This window comes from Ranitomeya imitator, chromosome 2 (genome assembly GCF_032444005.1).
Source record: "Ranitomeya imitator isolate aRanImi1 chromosome 2, aRanImi1.pri, whole genome shotgun sequence".
Taxonomy (NCBI): Eukaryota; Metazoa; Chordata; class Amphibia; order Anura; family Dendrobatidae; genus Ranitomeya; species Ranitomeya imitator.
The window spans coordinates 278,356,188-278,379,836 of NC_091283.1; the positions used below are offsets into that span (position 1 = coordinate 278,356,188).

Sequence of the window (23,649 nt, forward strand, 5' to 3'; positions counted from 1 at the left end):
CTCTATGTGGAGTGCGGCTCTGCGGGTGGAGGTCGGTGCTGGAGGCTCCATTATTCTCTATGTGGAGTGCGGCTCTGCGGGTGGAGGTCGGTGCTGGAGGCTCCATTATTCTCTATGTGGAGTGCGGCTCTGCAGGTGGAGGTCGGTGCTGCAGGCCCCATTATTCTCTATGTGGAATGTGGCTCTGCAGGTGGAGGTCGGTGCTGGAGGCTCCATTATTCTCTATGTGGAGTGCGGCTCTGCAGGTGGAGGTCGGTGCTGCAGGCCCCATTATTCTCTATGTGGAATGTGGCTCTGCAGGTGGAGGTCGGTGCTGGAGGCTCCATTATTCTCTATGTGGAGTACGGCTCTGCGGGTGGAGGTCGGTGCTGGAGGCTCCATTATTCTCTATGTGGAGTGCGGCTCTGCGGGTGGAGGTCGGTGCTGGAGGCTCCATTATTCTCTTTGTGGAGTGCGGCTCTGCGGGTGGAGGTCGGTGCTGGAACCTCCATTATTCTCTATGTGGAGTGTGGCTCTGCGGGTGGAGGTCGGTACTGGAGGCTCCATTATTCTGTGGGTGGAGGTCGGTGCTGGAGGCTCCATTATTCTCTATGTGAAGTGCGGCTCTGCGGGTGGAGGTCGGTGCTGGAGCCTCCATTATTCTCTATGTGGAGTGTGGCTCTGTGGGTGGAGGTCGGTACTGGAGGCTCCATTATTCTGTGGGTGGAGGTCGGTGCTGGAGGCTCCATTATTCTCTATGTGGAGTGCGGCTCTGCGGGTGGAGGTCGGTACTGGAGGCTCCATTATTCTCTATGTGGAGTGCGACTTTGCGGGTGGAGGTCGGTGCTGGAGGCTCCATTATTCTCTATGTGGAGTGCGGCTCTGCGGGTGGAGGTCGGTGCTGGAGGCCCCATTATTCTCTATGTGAAGTGCAGCTCTGCGGGTGGAGGTCGGTGCTGGAGGCTCCATTATTCTCTATGTGGAGTGCGGCTCTGAGGGTGGAGGTCGGTGCTGGAGGCTCCATTATTCTCTATGTGGAGTGCGGCTCTGAGGGTGGAGATCGGTGCTGGAGGCTCCATTATTCTCTATGTGGAGTGCGGCTCTGCGGGTGGAGGTCGGTGCTGGAGGCTCCATTATTCTCTATGTGGAGTGCGGCTCTGCGGGTGGAGGTCGGTGCTGGAGGCTCCATTATTCTTTATTTGGAGTGCGGCTCTGCGGCTGGAGGTCGGTGCTGGAGGCTCCATTATTCTCTATGTGGAGTGCGGCTCTGCGGGTGGAGGTCGGTGCTGGAGCCTGCTCCATTATTCTCTATGTGGAGTGCGGTTCTGCGGGTGGAGGTCGGTGCTGGAGGCTCCATTATTCTTTATTTGGAGTGCGGCTCTGCGGGTGGAGGTCGGTGCTGGGGGCTCTATTGTTCTCTATGTGGAGTGCTGCTCTGCGGGTGGAGGTCAGTGCTGGGGGCTCTATTGTTCTCTATGTGGAGTGCGGCTCTGTGGGTGGCGGTCGGTGCTGGAGGCTCCATTATTCTCTATGTGGAGTGCGGCTCTGCGGGTGGAAGTATGTGGTGATTCTCCATTACTAGGTGTGGGGGGCATTAACCTTTTCAGCGGACTCTTTTGGGGTCTCTGTGGTGTGAACAGTGATGTAACAGCTGTGGACAGAATGCGGCTTCGCTGGTTCCCAAGTCCACATTAGATCCATTCAGACAACTGCAGGATGTGAGGACAGAAGCCCAAAGAAGTTCTCACAGAATGCCATTATTTTTTTCCTTGTTTAATAACCTGCCATGTTAAATCAGACATCTGGGGGCTGATATCAGGCTGGCAAGTTCCCTGGATATTGGCCCCTTCCCATTACTGAAAGACAAAAACACTCAGAAAAATATTTCATTTTTAAAAAACAATTCCCCTACCCCCTAGTTCACCAAATTATTGAAATAATTTATTAAAAATCCATGCTGGTTTTCAGGAGTTTACGAAATCCAACCTTGTCCAAAAATGGCAAGCTGAAAAACCTGAAAAGAGAGAATTAAATGAATATAGACAAGAGACAATCTTTCGTTCACCATCATAGTACAACCTATGGAGCCTTGTTCTGTGATCAAAGCATCATAGGTCACTATGGTTCTCACAGTACAGCCATTCCCCCACACAGTAACATAGTAACATAGTAACATAGTTAGTAAGGCCGAAAAAAGACATTTGTCCATCCAGTTCAGCCTATATTCCATCATAATAAATCCCCAGATCTACGTCCTTCTACAGAACCTAATAATTGTATGATACAATATTGTTCTGCTCCAGGAAGACATCCAGGCCTCTCTTGAACCCCTCGACTGAGTTCGCCATCACCACCTCCTCAGGCAAGCAATTCCAGATTCTCACTGCCCTAACAGTAAAGAATCCTCTTCTATGTTGGTGGAAAAACCTTCTCTCCTCCAGACGCAAAGAATGCCCCCTTGTGCCCGTCACCTTCCTTGGTATAAACAGATCCTCAGCGAGATATTTGTATTGTCCCCTTATATACTTATACATGGTTATTAGATCGCCCCTCAGTCGTCTTTTTTCTAGACTAAATAATCCTAATTTCGCTAATCTATCTGGGTATTGTAGTTCTCCCATCCCCTTTATTGATTTTGTTGCCCTCCTTTGTACTCTCTCTAGTTCCATTATATCCTTCCTGAGCACTGGTGCCCAAAACTGGACACAGTACTCCATGTGCGGTCTAACTAGGGATTTGTACAGAGGCAGTATAATGCTCTAACATGGTTAGTAAAGCCGAAAAAAGACATTTGTCCATCCAGTTCAGCCTATATTCCATCATAATAAATCCCCAGATCTACGTCCTTCTACAGAACCTAATAATTGTATGATACAATATTGTTCTGCTCCAGGAAGACATCCAGGCCTCTCTTGAACCCCTCGACTGAGTTGACCATCAGTATAATGTTCCAACAATACCTCCATCCCCCCATACACTGTATATGTGTGATGCTAGTCACTCCTCATGGACAACCCGCAAGGCTGGGTGATCAAAAGGTCCGAGGTCAGGAGAGTACGTCATAGGTGATAAAAAATCATCAGTTAAATGTCCAGGGATCAAAATCCCAGTAAGATAGTGGATCACAGAGCACGGTCCTAGGTCATGCAGCAGTAGAACAAAGCACAGTGAAACAAGGCACACATACACCAGTGAACAAAATACGAGGTATTTATCTGAACCACCATCAGTACATGAATACATGAACGGACCCACCATCAGTACTTGACTATACCACGAGAACCATCATCATTAAATTGATACATCACCAGAACCTCTATCAGTACTTGACTACGTCACCAGAACCACCACAAGTATATGAATACCTGACCAGAACCAAGAGTTCTTGAATACAAGAACGAAGCTTAGTACAATAATTGTAATCTCTATTCAGCCCCATAAACCATTGTGTTGCATGAATTTACAACCCTACAACTTCCATTATGTCCTTAAAAATGGTAAGAAGATACGTTATTATTATTTATATGGTACCATTAATTCCATGGTGCTGTACATGAGAAAAGGGGTTACATACAGGGTTATAGATATCGTTAACAATAAACAAATTTACAATGACAGACTGGTACGGAGGGGAGACGACCCTGTCCTTGCGGACTTACATTCTTCGGGATAATGGGGAAGAGACAGGAGGTCGGGTGCTGCAGCACTGGTGGTTGGTGAGGCGGCAGCTTGGGTGGGTGGTGAGGCGGCAGAATGGTTATTGCAGGCTGTAGGCTTTCCTGAAGAGATGGGTTTTCAGGTTCCGTCTGAGGGATCCGAGTGTGGTGGATAATTGGATGTGTTGAGGCATTGAATTCCAGAGGATGGGAGATATTCGGGAGAAATCTTGGAGGCGGTCCTGTGAGGAACGAATAAGTGTGGAGTAGAGTAGAAGGTCTTGGGAGGATCAAAGATTACGTGAGGGAAGATAGTGGGAGTTTAGTTCAGAGATATAGGGAGGGGGCAGGTTGTGGATGGTTTTGTAGATCAGTGTTAGTAGTTTGAACTGGATTTGTTGGGGAATTGGCAGCCAGTGGAGGGATTTGCAGAGTGGAGAAGCAGGGGAGTAGCGAGGAGAGAGGTGGATTAGCCGAGCAGCAGAGTTGATGACAGACTGCAGTGGTGCAAAGGAGTTAGCGGGGAGGCCACAGAGGAGGGTGTTGCAGTAATCGAGGCGGGAGTACATGGAGTTGTTATTAGCAGCCATTCATCATACTGCGGACTATACAATGATCATTTGCATCCAGGTATCTTATGGATTACATCTTCTCTGGTCGTCTTTCTTTCGATCTCCATCTTGTCTAGATGACATGATGACTTTTCACAGTCACAGCTGGTCTCAGCAGACCTCCATCTTCTCCGCTCTTTTGCAGCACATCCTGGTCAGTCCCAACAAACTTGTGATTCCTACAGCCAATAAGTTGCTGATGCAATGGCCAACTTAGCCAGTGATTGGGAGCATGGAGGACATGTCTTAGTCAGCAATTCAACTTGTGTTCCAGTCCGTATAAGACTAGAGAATACAACATCTACACGTTCTATCTCCTGATATGTTTCACATTGTTGTCTTCCTTTATGATGTTACATTGGCTCACTTTCTTCTTATTCATTTCCCTGCAATATCAGATCCTCTCAGTGGACATCTTGTATATTGAGACAATTTTTCTGACTTAATCATCAAGGATGGATATGGACAGGGACCAGATGGCCGAGAGAATATTACACCTCACCCTAGAGATCCTCTTCCGTCTTACTGGAGAGGTGAGAGATTCTGATGATGTCACATTACATCATTCTTATCTATGGGAATAAGATGGACAGAACTGGAGAGGTGAGGACTCTGGAAATGTCTGTAGTGAGATTTATTCATGTGTCTCTACATAACCAGGATTACACGGTAGTGAAGAAGACCTCTAGTGAGCTCTGTCAGGACTTGGTGTCTGAGGGATGGAGAACGCCCCTGAGCCCATTCACGAGGCCTCTACCTCACCTGATACATGAGAACTTCAATGACCGGAAGATCCTAGAACTCACTTACAAGATGATTGAGCTGCTGACTGGAGAGGTGACACTGCTGGGAATGCTGGGACATTATACAATGTCTCAATGCCTCAATGCATTAACCTAACGATCCCTGTGTGGCCTATTTATAATAATAAAAAAAAAAAAAAAGGTTCCTCGCATCATGTTCTCATACACTTTATGCAGTATTAGCCCTCTGTGTCTGTACTGCTACATACTGGTTCATGCAGCTTTACATGAACACCTGAGCCTTACACTATAGCTGGTCCGAATAACTAAAGCAATTGTTACCATCCACCTCTCGTGTATCCCCTTTTCCCCATAGTTTGTAAGCTTGCGAGCAGGGCCCTCACTCCTCCTGGTATCTGTTTTGAACTGTATTTCTGTTATGCTGTAATGTCTATTGTCTGTACAAGTCCCCTCTAGAATTTGTAAAGCGCTGCGGAATATGTTGTCGCTATATAAATAAAAATTATTATTATTATACAGTAACACTATGAAGGGATCGGGGGGATGACGGTATCATTGTATGTGTCAGGTTCCTATAAGGTGTCAGGATGTCGCTGTCTATTTCTCCATGGAGGAGTGGGAGTATTTAGAAGGACACAAAGATCTGTACAAGGACGTCATGATGGAGGTTCCCCAGCCCCTGACATCACCAAGTAATAGACAGGACTAAATACACACGGCCTATAATTATCTGTATTTAAAGAATGAATTCAGTCCCTGTATGTGCTTCCTCCAGATCTGTCCAGTAAGAGGACAACACCAGAGAGAAGTCCCCGTACTCTTCTTCCGCCCGACTGTAAACAGGAAGATTCCAATGTTCCTCAGGATCATCAGGTAGATGGAGAGAAGGTGTCATGAGATCTCCCCTATGATGTGTAGACGGCTGTGAAGGTCTTGTGCTCAGTGTTGTTTTATCCACCAGTATTATATGTTTTATACTTGTGTAATGAGAACAGTGGAGATGGCAGGATTAGAGCTGATCATAGATGTGACTTCTCCATCTGTCGGTGACTTTTACAATATTTGTTTCAGGGTGAAGATCTGACCCATATTAATACTACAGAGACATATGTGAGGGGTGATGAGCGGTGTAAAGAGGAGATTCCTACATATGACTACCCAGGTGAGTAGTGACCACTAAATGCAGAGAAGTCACAGATTCTTCTCAGTCACCGGCTGTGGCTGCTTTATCAGTCGTGTAGTTCTTTTAAATCACGTAGTTTTTATTAAAGCATATGACACGCCAGAAACAGTCTGACACAATTTCCAGACAGTTACAATGAATACAAAACCTATTAATACATTTTCATTTAATGAAAATAACTCCCTTACCTAACTCATGTTAGGGCATGTTCGGTTAGGCTATGGGTTGAACTAGATGGACTTATAGTCTTCCTTCAACCTTAATAACTATGTAACTATGTAACCCCTGCCGGATTCCCCTATATAAACGGAAATCCCCTGACAAGAGCCCATTTACCCTTATCCTGGCTCGTGTAGACGCATATAACAATTGCACCCATCTTATGAATCTCTCGCCAAAACCCATAGCCTTCATGACCGCCCACAAATACCGCCTCTCCTCACTATCAAATGCCTTAGTGTTAGACACCACAACCCTCCGACCCATATTGTCCGCCTTTACCTGCATATTAAGAAATAATTGTCTAAGATTACATGCTGTAGAACTGTTGGGCATAAATCCAGATTGGTCCCGATGTATAGTGTCGTTATCACCTTGTTAAGACAATTAGCCTATATCTTGGCCGAGATTTTAATATCTGTCGTCAATAACGAAATTGGGCGATAAGAAGCCGGATTCTTACCCTGTTCTTGCAACACTACAATTATTGCCTCACGCATGGACTGCGGCAACTCCCCCCTCCACCAGACCAACAGCATACACCTCCAACAAAGCGGGAAGCAATACCTCTTTATATTTTTTATACACCACCTCCATTGGGCATAGAGGCCAGTGCGGTGTCAAGCTCCTCAAGAAGACCCCGATCTGCCTCTGAGAATCTGGGGAGCTGTACCTCTGCCAAGAAACCATCCACCTCCTCCATCGTTGGCTGAACCCGTGATTTATAAAGATCCGAGTAATACTCCATCGTCACCTCCAAAATTGCTTTGCAACCAGTATAGTCCTTCCCATCCTTTCTCTTCAAAGCGACTATATGTGTGGAGTCTCTCTGAGCCGCCAATATTCTTGAAAGATGATGGCCCGCCTTGGAGGGGCGTGGCCTAGCGGTATGTGAGGAGGACCTGTGCCTGCAGAGCTCCCGCATATCCTAGTTAATTACCGCTGCTAAATCCCCACAGCACAGCCAGTAATTATCTGTGGAGAGTGTTGTGAATTCCGCTCTTGGGCTCCCTCCGGTGGTTGTAAGTAGTATTTTTGTGAGTTCTACTCTTGGGCTCCCTCCTGTGGTTTTGAGTGGTATGGCTGCTTCTTGGATTTAGCTTCTGCAACTGTTTTCACTGATCGTCTTATGGGCTCGGCTATATTAGTCTGGCCTTAGCCCTCATTCAATGCCAGTTGTCAATTGTTCCAGCCTGGAGTCATTGCTCTTTGGATTTTCCTGACACTCTGACCAGTTCTGCAAAGCTAAGTCCTTGCTTGTCCTTTGCAGTTCACGTATTGTGGACTTTGTTGTTCAGTACTGTCTTTGTTTTTGCTCATTTGTCCAGTTTATTAGTATGGATCTATTCAGCTAGCTGGAAGCTCTGGGCAGCAGAGTTTGCCCTCCACACATTTAGTTAGGTGTGGAGTTTTTTTTTCCATTTCTCTGCGGTGGACTTTTTCTAGGTTTTATTACTGACCGCACAGTGCTCTTTCCTGTACTATTCCTATCTAGCTAGAAGTGGCCTCCTGTGCTAAATCTTGTTTCATACTACGTATGTCATTTCCTTCTCCTCTCACAGTCATTACATGTGGGGGGCTATCTATCCTTTGGGGATTTTCTCTGAGGCAAGATAGTTTTCCTGCTTCTATCTTTAGGGGTAGTTAGCTCTTAGGCTGTGACGAGATGCCTAGGCAGAGTTAGGAGCATCCCACGGCTACTTCTAGTGTTGTGTTGAGCTTAGGGACTGCGGTCAGTATAGTTCCCACCTGCTCAGAGCTAGTCACATGTCGCTCCTTAATCACCAGACCATAACAGGAGAGGCCCTGTGGAGAGGCCCTGGGGACTGGTGGAGGTCGTCGGGCCGTCGTGGGAGCATTACAGGCGTGCAACATGCCGATAAAAGGTCAAAAGAGGATTACAGGAGAGATAGCCTCTGGTTCCCAAGATGGCACCGCCGCTTCAGCACGTGGTCTGGCAAATGTAGAGACTGATAGTGCAGCCAGAAACAGAGAAGTAGCGGCTCGTCTGCAGCGATATGCCCGAGTGGAGGAATTGGAGAAGGAATGTCCCCAAGCAGCTGGAAAAGATCCGGACACAGGAGGAAAAGGTACAGAGCTGGGGATGAGTGAAGAGGGGGAGGAGGAGACTGAAAGTGCTGGAGGGCAGAGGAACCAGGAGGCACTGGCTAGCTGGGGAGAGCTGGTGGAACAAAATAAGAAGCAGCTGACAGCGCTGAAGCTGCAGGGTCCTGCTGAGCCCACTATAAAGGACGTGCTGGTGGCTGTTATGCAGTGTGGATCAGCCATTACTAATGTGTCACTCAGTTGGGCTTCTACAGGAGTCAACGCAAAATGTAAAACATGATCTCCACACAGTTAAGGACAGAACTGGGCAATTGGAAAAAAAAGTTGGTGTGGTTGAAAATACAGTTTCTGCGTCTGCGCAGCACAATAAGGAGATCACGAAAGATATTGCTGCGATTTGGAACAAAACAGATGATTTGAAGAACAGGTCCAGGCGCAATAATGTCCGCATTGTCGGTGTGCCAGAACGATGCGAGGGCAAAAATCCTACTACTTTTATTGAGGCCTGGATAAAGGAGAAAGTTGGACCAGACATTCTGACCCACTTATACGTGGTGGAGCGCGCTCATAGGATCCCGGCCCGTCCCCCTCCCCTCGGCCATCCACCAAAGCCTATTTTGGCTAAAATACTTCACTACAGAGACAGAGACAACATTCTTCGGTTCTCAAGAGATCACCCTGAACTAACTATTGATGGTTCTATAGTTTGATTTTATCTGGATTTCTCACCGACAGTGCAGAAAATGAGAGCAAAATTTGTTGATATCAAAAAACGGCTGAGGGCTCTTGGCCTGAAATACTCAATGATTTTCCCGGCTAAATTGCGGGTCGAGGCTGGGAATAAATCTCATTTTTTTCTGAACGCTATGGAGGCAGCTGATTGGTTGGATCTGAATGAACAACATTTAAGAAGAGAAATGGAGGACACTTTAAGTTGTCTCTGTGCTCAGATGGTCGCCTTGTGCTGTGGGGTGTTATCCTGTAAAATGTGGGGGGCGAGATGGGAACTTAAACGCCTGGTGTTCGGGTTTTATCTATTCCAGAAGGGAGAATATGCTTCTTCTGTGTGATGAATCCAATACAATTTAACCCCTTTGCCCCCAAGGGTGGTTTGCACGATAATGACCAGGCCATTTTTTACAATTCTGACCACTGTCCCTTTATGAGGTTATAACTCTGGAACGCTTCAACATATCTTGGAGATTCTGACATTGTTTTCTCGTTACATATTGTACTTCATGATAGTGGTAAAATTTCTTTGATAGTACCTGCGTTTATTTGTGAAAAAAATGGAAATTTGGCGAAAATTTTGCAATTTTCCAACTTTGAATTTTTATACAGTTAAATCACAGAGATATGTCACACAAAATACTTAATAAGAAACGTTTCCCATATGTCTACTTTACATCAGCACAATTTTGGAACCAACATTTTTTTTGTTAGGGAGTTATAAGGGTTAAAAGTTGACCAGCAATTTCTCATTTTTACAACACTTTTTTTTTTTTTTTTTTTTTTTTTAGGGACCACATCTCATTTGAAGTCATTTTGAGGGGTCTATATGATGGAAGATAACCAAGTGTGACACCATTCTAAAACTGAACCCCTCAAGGTGCTCAAAACCACATTCAAGAAGTTTATTAACCCTTCAGGTGTTTCACAGGAATTTTTTGAATGTTTAAATAAAAATGAACATTTAACTTTTTTTCACAAAAAGTTTACTTCAGCTCCAATTTGTTTTATTGTACCAAGGGTAACAGGAGAAAATGGTACAACAACTTTTGGGGTCAATTTGTCCTGAGTACACAGATACCCCATATGTGAGGGTAAACCACTGTTTGGGTGCATGACAGAGCTCGGAAGGGAAGGAGCGCCATTTGACTTTTCAATGCAAAATTTACTGGAATTGAGATGGGACGCCATGTTGCGTTTGGAGAGCCACTGATGTGTCTAAACATTGAAACCCCTCACAAGTGACCCCATATTGGAAAATAGAACCCCCAAGGAACTTGTCTAGATGTGTTGTGAGAACTTTGAACCCCCAAGTGTTTCACTTCAGTTTATAATGCAGAGCAAAAATTATTTTTTAGGCCCCAGTTTTGTATTTTCCCAAGGGTAACAGGAGAAATTGGACTACAAGAGTTGTTGTCCAATTTGTCCTGAGTACGCTGATACCTCATATGTTGGGCTAAACCCCTGTTTGGGCACACGGGGGAGCTCGGAAGGGAAGGAGCACTGTTTTACTTTTTCAACGCAGAATTGGCTGGAATTGAGATCGGACGCCATGTCGCGTTTGGAGAGCCCCTGATGTGCCTAAACAGTGGAAACCCCCCATTTATAACTGAAACCCTAATCCAAACACACCCCTAATCCCAACGGTAACCCTAACCACACCTCTAACACTGACACACCCCTAATCCCAACCATATTGCCAAGCGTAAATGTAGCCCCAACCCCAACCCTAACCCTAACTTTAGCCCCAACCCTAACTGCAGCCTTAACCCTAACCCTAGGCCTAACCCTAATGGGGAAAATGGAAATAAATACATTTTTTTTAATATTTTTCCCTAACTAAGGGGGTGATGAAGGGGGGTTTGATTTACTATTTATAGTGGGTTTTTTAGCGGATTTTTATGATTAACAGCCGTCACACACTGAAAGACGCTTTTTATTGCAAAAATATTTTTTGCGTTACCACATTTTGAGAGCTATAATGTTTTGGGTCCACAGTCATGTGAGGTCTTGTTTTTTGCGGGACGAGTTGATGTTGTTATTGATAACATTTTCCGGCACGTGACATTTTTTGATCGCTATTTATTCCGATTTTTGTGAGGCAGAATGACCAAAAACCAGCTATTCATGATTTTCTTTTGGGGGAGGCGTTTATACCGTTCCGCGTTTGGTAAAATTGATAAAGCAGTTTTATTCTTCGGGTCAGTGCGTTTACAGCGATACCTCATTTATGTAATTTTTTTATGTTTTGGCGTTTTTATACGATAAAAACTATTTTATAGAAAAAATAATTATTTTTGCATCGCTTTATTCTGAGGGCTATAACTTTTTTATTTTTTCGCTGATGATGCTGTATGGCAGCTCGTTTTTTGCAGGACAAGATGATGTTTTCAGTGGTATCATGGTTATTTATATTCGTCTTTTTGATCGCGTGTTATTCCACTTTTTGTTTGGCGGTATGAGAATAAAGCGTTTTTTGCCTTTTTTTTTTTTTTTTTACGGTGTTCTCTGAAGGGGTTAACTAGTGATATAGTTTCATAGGTGGGGTCGTTACAGATGCGGCGATATTAAATATGTGTACTTTTATTGTTTTTTTTTTTTTTATTTAGATAAAATATTCCTCCTATAAATACATTTCTTTACTTTTTGGTGGGAATTTTTTTACATTTTTTTTTTGTGTGTAATATATATATATATATATATATATATATATATATATATATATATATATATATTTACACACAAAAAAAAAAATGTAAAAAAATTCCCACCAAAAAATAAAGAAAAATATATATATATATATATATATATATATATATATATATATATATATATATATATATATATATATATATATATATATATATATATATATATATATATATATATATATATATATATATATAGATTTTTTTTTTTACACTATAACATTGCCCCAGGGGGGGCATCATGTTATAGTGTAAGATCGCTGATCTGACACTTTGCTGTGCACTGTCAGATCAGCGATCTGACGTGCACTTCTCTTGGCTTCCCGGCGCCTGCTCTGAGCAGGCGCAGTGAAGCCACCTCCCTGCAGGACCCGGATGCCGCGGCCATCTTGGATCCGGGCCTGCAAGGAGGAGGTAGGAGACCTCACAGCAATCACATCGCGTTGCTGCGGGGGTCTCAGGGAAGCCCGCAGGTTGCCCCCTCCCTGCGCGATGCTTCCCTATGCCGCCGGCACACCGCGATCATGTTTGATTGCGGTGTGCCGGGGGTTAATGTGCCGGGGGCAGTCCGTGACCGCTCCTGGCACATAGTGCCGGATGTCAGCTGCGATAGTCAGCTGACACCCGGCCGCGCTCCCGCCGTGAGCGCAGCCGATCGCTATGACGTACTATCCCGTCGGTGGTCATACCGGCCCACCCCACCTCGACGGGATAGAACGTCATATGTCAGAAAGGGGTTAAAGTTATGTTGGGATGGGTTGTTAGGAGGGTGGGAGGGAATGGGGCTTTGTTAGGTCCTTTTGATATGTGCACATATGTCAAAATAGGTTTGGCTAGGATTAACTGGATATTGTTGTGTATGATTAAAACTACTAGTTATGGGGGAGGATAGGATTCTTAGTTGGAATGTTAGAGGGATGAAGTCCCCAGTAAAAAGACAGGCTTTTTTTTTTTTCCTTTTTATTGCGGATCATAAACCAACGGAAATCTGTCTGCAGGAGACGCATCTTACCCGAGAGACACTCAATATTCTAGATAAGGGATAGATATTGGCGTGATATCACTCCACTTATTCCCTGTATTCCAGAGGTGTTAGTATACTAATTAAACGGGGTGCTCAGTTTTCATGTAATCAAGTGGTGGTGGACGAGGAGGGGCGGTTTGTTATTTTATGTTGTACCTTGTCTGCAGTTACAATGGTACTTATATCTTTATATATTCCTCCGCCATATAATAGTAGGATCATATATCAAATCCTTACTATTTTGAGAGGTTTTCCAGGGGTCCCATATTTAGTGGTGGGTGATTTCAACAATATTCTAGATGCCCATTGGGATAGAGGTAATCATGCAACTATAAAACCGGAAGGTAATTGCACACCATTTGGGGCGCTCCTGCGAGAACTAGCTTTAGCTGATCTGTGGAGATGCAGGAATCCCGAGGTGTATCAGTATTCATGTTTTTCCCCTACTTTTACTTCCTTATCTCATATCGATCTGGCCTTGGGGGATGGTCTCATCCTGGGGAAATTAAAAATGTTGAATATTTGCCGAGGACAGTGTCGGACCATTCACCCCTGTCCATTGTGATCAAGGGGGATGACGTGGGGTCACGGGCTAGGCCTCTGTGGCGCTTAAATCCGTTTTGGTTGCAGCTAGTGGATAAGACTGATATGTTCACCTCTGACTTACAGGAATTCCTTTGGTTTAACCCCTTCCCGACCCATGACGCCACGTAGGCGTCATGAAAGTCAGTGCCAATCCGACCCATGATGCCTATGTGGCGTCATGGAAAGATCGCGTCCCGTCCGTCTTCTCCCTGGGCGCCGCCATCTTCCAAAATGGCGGGCGCATGCGCAGTGCGCCCGCCGAATCTGCCGGCCGGCAGATTCGTTCCAAAGTGCATTTTGATCACTGAGATAGATTATATCTCAGTGATCAAAATAAAAAAAATAATAAATGACCCCCCCCCCTTTGTCACTCCCATAGGTAGGGACAAAAAAAAAAAAAATAAAGAAATTTTTTTTTTTCCACTAATGTTAGAATAGGGGTAGGGTTAGGGTTTCGGTATGTGCACACGTATTCTGGTCCTCTGCGGATTTTTCCGCTGCGGATTTGATAAATCCGCAGTGCTAAACCGCTGCGGATTTATGGCGGATTTACCGCGTTTTTTTCTGCGCATTTCACTGCGGTTTTACAACTGCGATTTTCTATTGGAGCAGTTGTAAAACCGCTGCGGAATCCGCACAAAGAAGTGACATGCTGCGGAATGTAAACCGCTGCGTTTCCGTGCAGTTTTTCCGCAGCATGTGTACAGAGATTTTTGTTTCCCGTAGGTTTACATTGAACTGTAAACTCATGGGAAACTGCTGCGGATCCGCAGCGTTTTCTGCAGCGTGTGCACATACCTTTAGAATTAGGCTATGTGCACACTGTGCGGATTTGGCTGCGGATTGGCCGCTGCGGATTCGCAGCAGTGTTCCATCAGGTTTACAGTACCATGTAAACATATGAAAAACCAAATCCGCTGTGCCCATGGTGCGGAAAATACCGCGCAGAAACGCTGCGTTGTATTTTCCGCAGCATGTCAATTCTTTGTGCGGATTCTGCAGCGTTTTACACCTGTTCCTCAATAGGAATCCGCAGGTGAAATCCGCACAAAAAACACTGGAAATCCGCGGAAAATCCGCAGGTAAAACGCAGTGCCTTTTACCCGCGGATTTTTCAAAAATGGTGCGGAAATATCTCACACGAATCCGCAACGTGGGCACATAGCCTTAGGGTTAGGGTTGGAATTAGGGTTGTGGTTAGGGTTGTGATTAGGGTTATGGCTACAGTTGGGATTAGGGTTAGGGGTGTGGGGGGGTTAGTGTTGGAGGTAGAATTGAGGGGTTACCACTGTTTAGGCACATCAGGGGTCTCCAAACGCAACATGGCGCCACCATTGATTCCAGCCAATCTCGTATTCAAAAAGTCAAATGGTGCTCCCTCACTTCCGAGCCCTGACGTGTGCCCAAACAGTAGTTTACCCCCACATATGGGGTACCAGCATACTCAGGACAAACTGCGCAACAATTACTGGGGTCCAATTTCTCCTGTTACCCTTGTGAAAATAAAAAAATGCTTGCTAAAACATCATTTTTGAGGAAAGAAAAATGATTTTTTATTTTCACGGCTCTGCGTTGTAAACGTCTGTGAAGCACTTGGGGGATCAAAGTGCTCACCACATATCTAGATAAGTTCCTTGGGGGGTCTAGTTTCTAAAATGGGGTCACTTGTGGGGGTTTCTACTGTTTAGGCACACCAGGGGCTCTGCAAACGCAACGTGACACCCGCAGACCATTCCATCAAAGTCTGCATTTCAAAACGTCACTACTTCCCTTCTGAGCCCCGACGTGTGCCCAAACAGTGGTTTACCCTCACTCATGGGGTATCAGCGTACTCAGGAGAAACTGGACAACAACTTTTGGGGTCAAATTTCTCCTGTTACCCTTGGGGAAAATAAAAAATTGCAGGCTAAAAGATCATTTTTGAGAAAATAATTTTTTTTTTTTATTTTCATGGCTCTGCGTTATAAACTTCTGTGAAGCACTTGGGGGTTCAAAGTCCTCACCACACATCTACATTAGTTCCTTTGGGGGTCTAGTTTCCAAAATGGGGTCATTTCTGGGGGATCTCCAATGTTTAGGCACACAGGGGCTCTCCAAACGTGACATGGTGTCCGCTAATGATTGGAGCTAATTTTCCATTTAAAAAGCCAAATGGCGTGCCTTCCCTTCCGAGCCCTGCCGTGCGCCCAAACAGTGGTTTACCCCCACATATGGGGTATCAGCGTACTCAGGACAAACTGGACAACAATATTTGGGGTCCAATTTCTCCTATTATCCTTGGCAAAATAGGAAATTCCAGGCTAAAAAATCATTTTTGAGGAAAGAAAAATTATTTTTTATTTTCATGGCTCTGCGTTATAAACTTCTGTGAAGCACCTGGGGGTTTAAAGTGCTCAATATGCATCTAGATAAGTTCCTTGGGGGGTCTAGTTTCCAAAATGGGGTCACTTGTGGGGGAGCTCCAATGTTTAGGCACACAGGAGCTATCCAAACGCGACATGGTGTCCGCTAACGATGGAAATAATTTTTCATTCAAAAAGTCAAATGGCGCTCCTTCCCTTCCGAGCCTTACCATGTGCCCAAACAGTGGTTTACCCCCACATGTGAGGTATTGGTGTACTCAGGAGAAATTGCCCAACACATTTTAGGATCCATTTTATCCTGTTGCCCATGTGAAAATGAAAACATTGAGGCTAAAAGAATTTTTTTGTGAAAAAAAAGTACTTTTTCATTTTTACGGATCAATTTGTGAAGCACCTGGGGGTTCAAAGTGCTCACTATGCATCTAAGTAAGTTCCTTGGGGCGTCTAGTTTCCAAAATGGGGTCACTTGTGGGGGAGCTCCAATTTTTAGGCACACGGGGGCTCTCCAAACGTGACATGGTGTCCGCTAAAGAGTGGAGCCAATTTTTGATTCAAAAAGTCAAATGGCGCTCCTTCCCTTCCAAGCCCTGCCGTGCGCCCAAACAGTGGTTTACCCCCACATATGAGGTATCAGCGTACTCAGGACAAATTGGACAACAACTTTCGTGGTTCAGTTTCTCCTTTTACCATTGGGAAAATAAAAAAATTGTTGCTAAAAGATAATTTTTGTGACTAAAAAGTTAAATGTTCATTTTTTCCTTCCATGTTGCTTCTGCTGCTGTGAAGCACCTGAAGGGTTAATAAACTTCTTGAATGTGGTTTTGAGTACCTTGAGGGGTGCAGTTTTTAGAATGGTGTCACTTTTGGGTATTTTCAGCCATATAGACCCCTCAAACTGACTTCAAATGTGAGGTGGTCCCTAAAAAAAAAATGGTTTTGTAAATTTCGTTGTAAAAATGACAAATCGCTGGTCAAATTTTAACCCTTATAACTTCCTAACAAAAAAAATTTTGTTTCCAAAATTGTGCTGATGTAAAGTAAACATGTGGGAAATGTTAATTATTAACTATTTTGTGTCACATATCTCTCTGGTTTAACAGAATAAAAATTCAAAATGTGAAAATTGCGAAATTTTAAAAATTTTCGCCAAATTTCCGTTTTTATCACAAATAAACGCAGAATTTATTGACCTAAATTTACCACTAACATGAAGCCCAATATGTCACGAAAAAACACTCGGAACCGCTAGGATCCGTTGAAGCGTTCCTGAGTTATTACCTCATAAAGGGACACTGGTCAGAATTGCAAAAAACGGCAAGGTCTTTAAGGTCAAAATAGGCTGGGTCATGAAGGGGTTAATGAGAACTCAGCCTCTAGTCTGGTGGTGTGGGAGACTCTGAAGGCATGCTTGCGTGGTATGTTTATTCGTGAGATTTCAAAGATTAAGTCTAGTTCAAGACAAAAATCTAAACTTGTACTTCAGGAGTTGGAGGCTGCAGAACAGGCTTTCTCAATGCAGGTCACCCCTAATACACGGAGGAGACTTAAGGATGCTCAGTCACGAGTGACCAAAATGACTCCAGAGGTGGCCGCGCAGAAACGTATGTTCCAATCGACCCAATTCTTTGAAAGTGCAGAGAGTGTGGGACACCTACTTTCAGTTATAACATCAGCACAAAAAGGGTCCTCGTTCATACCTGGGCTCAGTGGTGGGGATGGGACACTTATCACAGATCTACCAGGAATTCTAAGGATTTTGAGGGCCTTTTACACTAACTTGTATTCCTCTCATTTTGGGGCTTCCACCGAAGAGCTTGCAGACTTTCTAGAAGCCGCCAGGCTCCCGCAACTTTCTTATGCGGATAGAGCTTTGTTAGATGAACCTTTGGGTTTAGATGAGCTGGAAGAGGCTCTGAACACTATATCTAATAACAAATCACCAGGTGTTAGGTGTCGAGTTCCCGCTTCTGCACAAGGGGAATCTCGAGCCATCTCCGCTGCGGTCTCCCATTCTTCTCCAGCCGCAGTGGAGTCTGCTCAGCGGAGACGTCGGTCCCAGCGTCTTGCTCAGTTTCACTCTGTACAAAGAGTTACTGCTGCTTTTCCTGCTTCTGCCATTTAAGTCAGTGTTACGCAGCGGCGAGCAGATGCTTTTGGGGCTAAGTCCTGCTTTTCTCTTTCTGAGCATGCCCAGGGCAAGATCTCCCGTTGGAGATCGAGGGTCACATGCTCAGGTACTGCAGCACATCCCATTGGTCCTCCAGGAAGGTCCTGAAAGGGCAAAACTTCAGTAGCAGCTTCCCATTGGTCCTTTATTGGAAGGTCCTGAACGTGCTGCAACTATATAAAGCTGCGCATGACCGCACGGCCATGCGCTAGTATAGACTTGATAATGTGTGTGTGTGTGTGTTGATGGATGTATGTCGATGGATGAAAGCTCCTAATCATTCCCATTCCTAGTGTTGTTGACTGGTCGCGAATGTAGGATTGCTATCTAGCGCCCGACTTAGCCATCAGCACGTATACACACAATACAGCGTCTTATTGCTTTGACCACCAGTGCGGCGCCGTGTGCTTTCACAGCGCTTTCCTGACCCAAGCCTGGGTGGTTGGTGGCGTTCGCCAGTGCGGCACTGCATGCACTCTCGTGCTTCTAATGCTGTCACTCTGACACCCCAGTGGCGGTGTCGAGCGCATGAGGTCTATATACTCAAATCCTGTGCCTTGGGATTGAGTTCTGAGACTCCTTGCTTGCGCTCTTGGTGCGGTACCGCGGCCCTGTGACGCAACAGGGTTCGCTTCCTACACACAGGGTGAGGTTAACCCGTGTGTGTATTTACTTTGTACCGCCATATAGTCCGTCATTGCTTGGCAGCAGGTTCCATCTCTGCACGGTGGACCCCGGGCTGCGAACGCACCATACTCTATCTGTCCTATTATTCGGTGCGTTCCACTAGCCCTAACCTTATACTAGCGCCAGGGTCTGGCTAGTAATGACGGACAAACAGCAATCCTTGCGGTATATCCAGCAGCTGGAGGGTAGGTTGGCGGCTCTCGAGAGCTCAACCTCAGCTGTGGATGTTACCGCAGTTGCTGTACAGGCTGCTAGCGTGGCTGCAGCAACCTTGTCCATTGCCACCCCTGTTCCGACATTATCTCGCCTCCCGCTGCCAGAAAAATTTTCTGGTGATAGCAAATTTTGTAGGGGATCCGTGAGTCAGTGCTCTATTCACCTCGAGCTCCTGGCTGCACGTTTTCCCACAGAGCGGGCTAAGGTGGGATTTATAGTGTCTCTCTTGTCGGACAGGGCGTTGGAATCCACTGTGGGAGCGTGGCGATCATGTGGTGCAGAGTGCTCCGCTGTTCCTGAGCACTCTGAAACAGGTCTTTTTAGGACCTCAAGTCACCCATGATACTGCTCTACAACTGCTGGCATTCACTCAGGGTGAGTCCTTGGTCAGTAATTTTGCCGTCCAATTCCGCACTTTAGCTTCTGAGCTAGAGTGGTCGGATAAAGCCCTTATCCCCATATTTTGGAGGGGCCTGGCTGATCACATTAAGGACGCTCTGGCCACTAGGGAGATTCCTGCCACACTGGAGGAGTTAATAACTGTCTCTACTCGAATTGACCTCCGTTTTAACGAGCGGAGGTTAGAGCGAGCCCAGTGTAGGCAGAGGTTTCGGCTGGCTCCTACCTTCGCCAAACCTCTTGAATCTCCGGTCCTGGTTCCTGAGTCACATGAGGCCATGGAGGTGCCACAAGCGGGATCTAAGTCCCGGACCGCTTGTGCACTCAAGGTCTGTCATGTTTGCCAGAAGTCAGGGCATCTAGCCACCAGGTGTCCTCAGCGGTCGAGGAAACGTCAGCGTCTAGTGGTAGTAGGTGGAGGTACACTAGACACGGCGACGTTTGCCTCCAAATTGTCCTTTAAGGGGACAATTATTATAGGCTCATTCTCCCTCTCGGTAGAGCTCTGCGTGGATTCTGGGGCGGAGGGCAATTTTATGTCTTCTGCCTTCGCCCAACGTCACGCAATACCCCTGGTTATGCTAGCTCAACCAGTAACGGTACGAGTGGTGAATGGGTCGACCAGGCCCTCACAGATAACACACCAGACCATCCCTTTTACTCTGTCCATGTCGCCATCTCATCAGGAGATTATTTCTCTGCTCGTCATTCCTGAGGGAATTGATGAGGTCCTGTTGGGAATGCCTTGGCTACGGTACCACTCTCCCCATATCGAGTGGTCCTCTGGCAGAATTCTGGGATGGGGCGAATCTTGTGGGGGTAGGTGTCAGAGGGAGTGCGTTTAGGTTGCTACTACAGAGATACCCGCAGATCTATCCTCTCTCCCCAAGCAGTATTGGTCTTATGCAGACGTGTTCTCCTAAAAGGCAGCGGAGACCCTTCCTCCTCATCGCCCCTATGACTGTCCTATTGATCTCTTGCCTGGTGCTGAGCCTCCCCTGGGTCGAGTCTATCCGTTATCTCTCCCGGAGACGGAGGCAATGTCACAGTACATCCAGGAAAATCTGGCAAGAGGATTCATTAGGAAGTCAGTGTCACCTGCTGGGGCAGGGTTCTTCTTCGTGCAGAAGAAGAATGGGTAATTGCATCCATGCATAGACTACAGGGGTCTTAACGCTATCACCGTTAAGAATAAGTATCCTTTGCCCTTGATATCTGAGCTATTCGATAGGCTTCGGGGAGCAAGGGTATTTACTAAATTAGATCTGCGGGGTGCTTACAACCTGATTCGCATCCGTGAGGGGGATGAATGGAAGACTGCTTTTAACACCGGGGATGGGCACTATGAATATCTGGTGATGCCCTTCGGGCTCTGTAATGCCCCAGCCGTTTTCCAAGACTTTGTGAACGACATCTTCCGGGATATGCTTTCCACCTCGGTCGTAGTCTATCTGGATGATATTCTCATCTACTCTCCAGATATTGACTCCCACCGGAGAGATGTTTGCAAAGTCTTCGACCTCCTACGGGCAAACTCCCTCTATGCCAAGTTGGAGAAGTGTATGTTCGAGCAGGAGTCCTTACCGTTCCTAGGCTATATCATCTCTGCCCAGGGATTGGCTATGGATCCTGCCAAACTACAGGCTGTGATGGACTGGCAGGAACCCCATTCTCTTAAAGCGGTGCAGCGCTTTATGGGGTTCATTAATTATTATCGCCAGTTCATTCCACACTTCTCAACTTTGGTAGCTCCCTTGGTTGCCCTCACCAAGAAGGGGGCAAATCCCAAATTGTGGTCTGAGGAGGTCTCCAAGGCCTTTAACTCCATAAAGTCACACTTCACTAGCGCTCCCATCCTACATCGCCCCGATGTTGATAAGCCATTTTTCTCTGATCGCCCATGACGGCACCACGGAGAGAGGGGATCCGCCCACCAAGGACAGGAAACCTACGGATTAAAAGGCGGTACCACTCTCCTGCATCAGTTGGTTTCCTGTCCTTGATGGGAGACCTACGGACTTACCAGTTCGTCGTTGGATCCGGGGCCAACCAGTCCGATTCAGGCAGCTGGGGTCCCTCTGCCTCGGCTAGGGTGGTGACCCGAAGCGCCACCGCTGGGAGCCAGTGGGCCGACAGGGTGTGCGGGGGAGGTGACAAGGAGTTCGCGGTCACCTCCCCAGGTAAGATGCAGCAGCGGCAACATCCAGGGGGGTCCCTCTGTGGTTGCGGGAGGTGCAGCGCGACCCTCCCTAAATCAAGCGTCAGTCTGCACACTGCATCGCCATCAGACGTGCAGGTATTGCGCTAGGACCGGGGGTGCCGGTCAGCAGCGCCATATCTGCTTCCGGGCGCTGCTGTGCGCAGGCCCGGTATCCAGCTGGTCTCGCGAGGTCTGCAGAGCGCCGGTATGCGCAGGCGCCGGCGGTGCTTCCGGCCGGGCGCTTGGTGCGCTCTGCGCAGGCGCCGGCGTGGCTCCAGCCGGGCGCTTGGTGTACACTGCGTGGGCGCCGGCGGGGCTTCTGGCCGGGGCGCGCTCTGCGCAGGCGCCGGCGTGGCTCCAGCCGGGCGCTTGGTGTGCATTGCGCAGGCGCCGGGGGTGCTTCTGAAGCCGCCGGTATGTTTCGGCGGGGCGCTTGATGCGCACTGCGCAGGCGCCGGGGGGTCTTCCGGTCGGACGGCGCGGATTACCGCTAGAGCGTGTTTTTGAGTCGGATTACTGCGCAGGCGCCGACCGCTCCTTCTATGATCAGTCGCTACTGCGCAGGTGCAGGGAAGCGGCGGGAGGGTTCAAATAGTAGAACCCTCATCCTCTTGGTGGCTCTGCAGTAATAGGCAGGAGCTTCAAGGGGAATAGGAGCGACAACTCAGCCGAGTTCAAGGCACGCAGACCAGCAGCAGTATGAGTGACCCAGCATCACCTCCGCCCGAATCACCTCCACCTGCAGTATCGCCACAGCAGCAGCAGCAGCAAAAAAGGCGGCAGCAGAAAGGGCACCAGGACACCAGCAAAGAACGCCAAAGGTCTCAACACAGTAAGGAGTCCAGTACGGCGTCGGGGGAAAAGCCAGAGGCAGAGAACCCCCAATCGGTATTTATGGGTCCTGGAGGTGGTAAGTGGATCTTCGTGAATGTCAGAGACAGTAAGATTGTTATTTGTCTCTTTTTAGGGGAGGAAAAGCGTAGCTAAAACTAAACACAAAAGTTGCGCCATCTGTAGAGAGGACCTTCCACCTACATGTGATAATAGACTATGCAATACTTGCATTCAACAAACTGTGTCTGAAAACCTTCCAGGGTTTGCTTCAGATCTTAAGAGCCTAATTAAAGAACAAGTAGAGGACACTTTTAGGTCACTAAAAAGTGGAAAAAAAAGGAGAAAGACCAGGCATAGGTCTCCATCTCCAGCCTCAAAATCCGAAAGTGGTAGTGAGAGTTCAGCGTCCTCCGTCTCCTCCGACTCATCCTCATCATCTACTTCTTCCTCGGGGGGACATAACTGTTTCCCACTAGAGGATACTGATGGCCTCATAAAGACAGTAAGAAGCACCATGGGGTTGGTAGACTCCCATCCTAAAAAAACAGTACAAGACATTATGTTTGGAGGCCTAGAACAGAAAAAGAGGAGAGCTTTTCCGCTTAACGAAGCAATTGCAGCCCTAATTAAGAAGGAATGGAAAAAGCCCATGAGGAAGACTCTCTTAACTCCAAAAAGGAAATACCCCTTCGAGGAAGAATCGTGCTCCTTTTGTGAGAAGGCCCCGAAATTAGACGTGGCAATTGCTAAAGCCTCAAAGAAATTCGCCCTCCCGTTTGAGGACATGGGGGTTCTGAAGGACCCAATGGACAAAAAGGCAGATGCATTTCTCAAGGGCTCTTGGGAGGCAGCGGGAGGAGGCCTGAAGCCGGCAGTTGCAGCTGCATGCACTTCGCCCTCCCTGATGATCTGGCTGAACCAACTAGAGGGTCAGTTAAAGGGGAAAACTTCCCGGGACTCAATTCTGGATACATTACCCGTAATGAGGGGGGCTGCGGCCTTCCTAGCCGATGCCTCGGCCGACTCCATCAGGCTATCCGCCAGAGCAGCAGTGTTTGCTAATGCGGCCAGGCGCGCCCTCTGGCTTAAGAATTGGCCAGGCGACCTACAAACGAAAACGAAACTCTGTACCATCCCCTGTGAAGGGGAGTTTCTGTTTGGGTCGACTCTAGACGACATCTTAGAGAAAGCCGGGGACAAGAAAAAGTCCTTCCCCTCTCTGGGTCTCCCCTCTTATCGGAAGCCCTTTCGGAACAAG

At 46.8% G+C, this 23,649-nt stretch overlaps 1 protein-coding gene across 1 annotated transcript in view; it reads left to right on the forward strand.

Moving 5' to 3' along the window:
* The first annotated feature begins 2,745 nt into the window (after positions 1 to 2,745).
* The window catches only part of LOC138666407 (zinc finger protein 586-like), a 63,142-nt gene continuing 42,238 nt past the window's right edge, over positions 2,746 to 23,649 (forward strand). Inside the window, exons 1-3 of the mRNA XM_069754632.1 lie at positions 2,746 to 5,702; positions 5,786 to 5,883; positions 6,082 to 6,172. Of these exons, the coding sequence (XP_069610733.1) occupies positions 5,570 to 5,702; positions 5,786 to 5,883; positions 6,082 to 6,172 (322 nt within the window). The 5' untranslated portion in view covers positions 2,746 to 5,569. The remainder of the gene's footprint in view (positions 5,703 to 5,785; positions 5,884 to 6,081; positions 6,173 to 23,649) is intronic.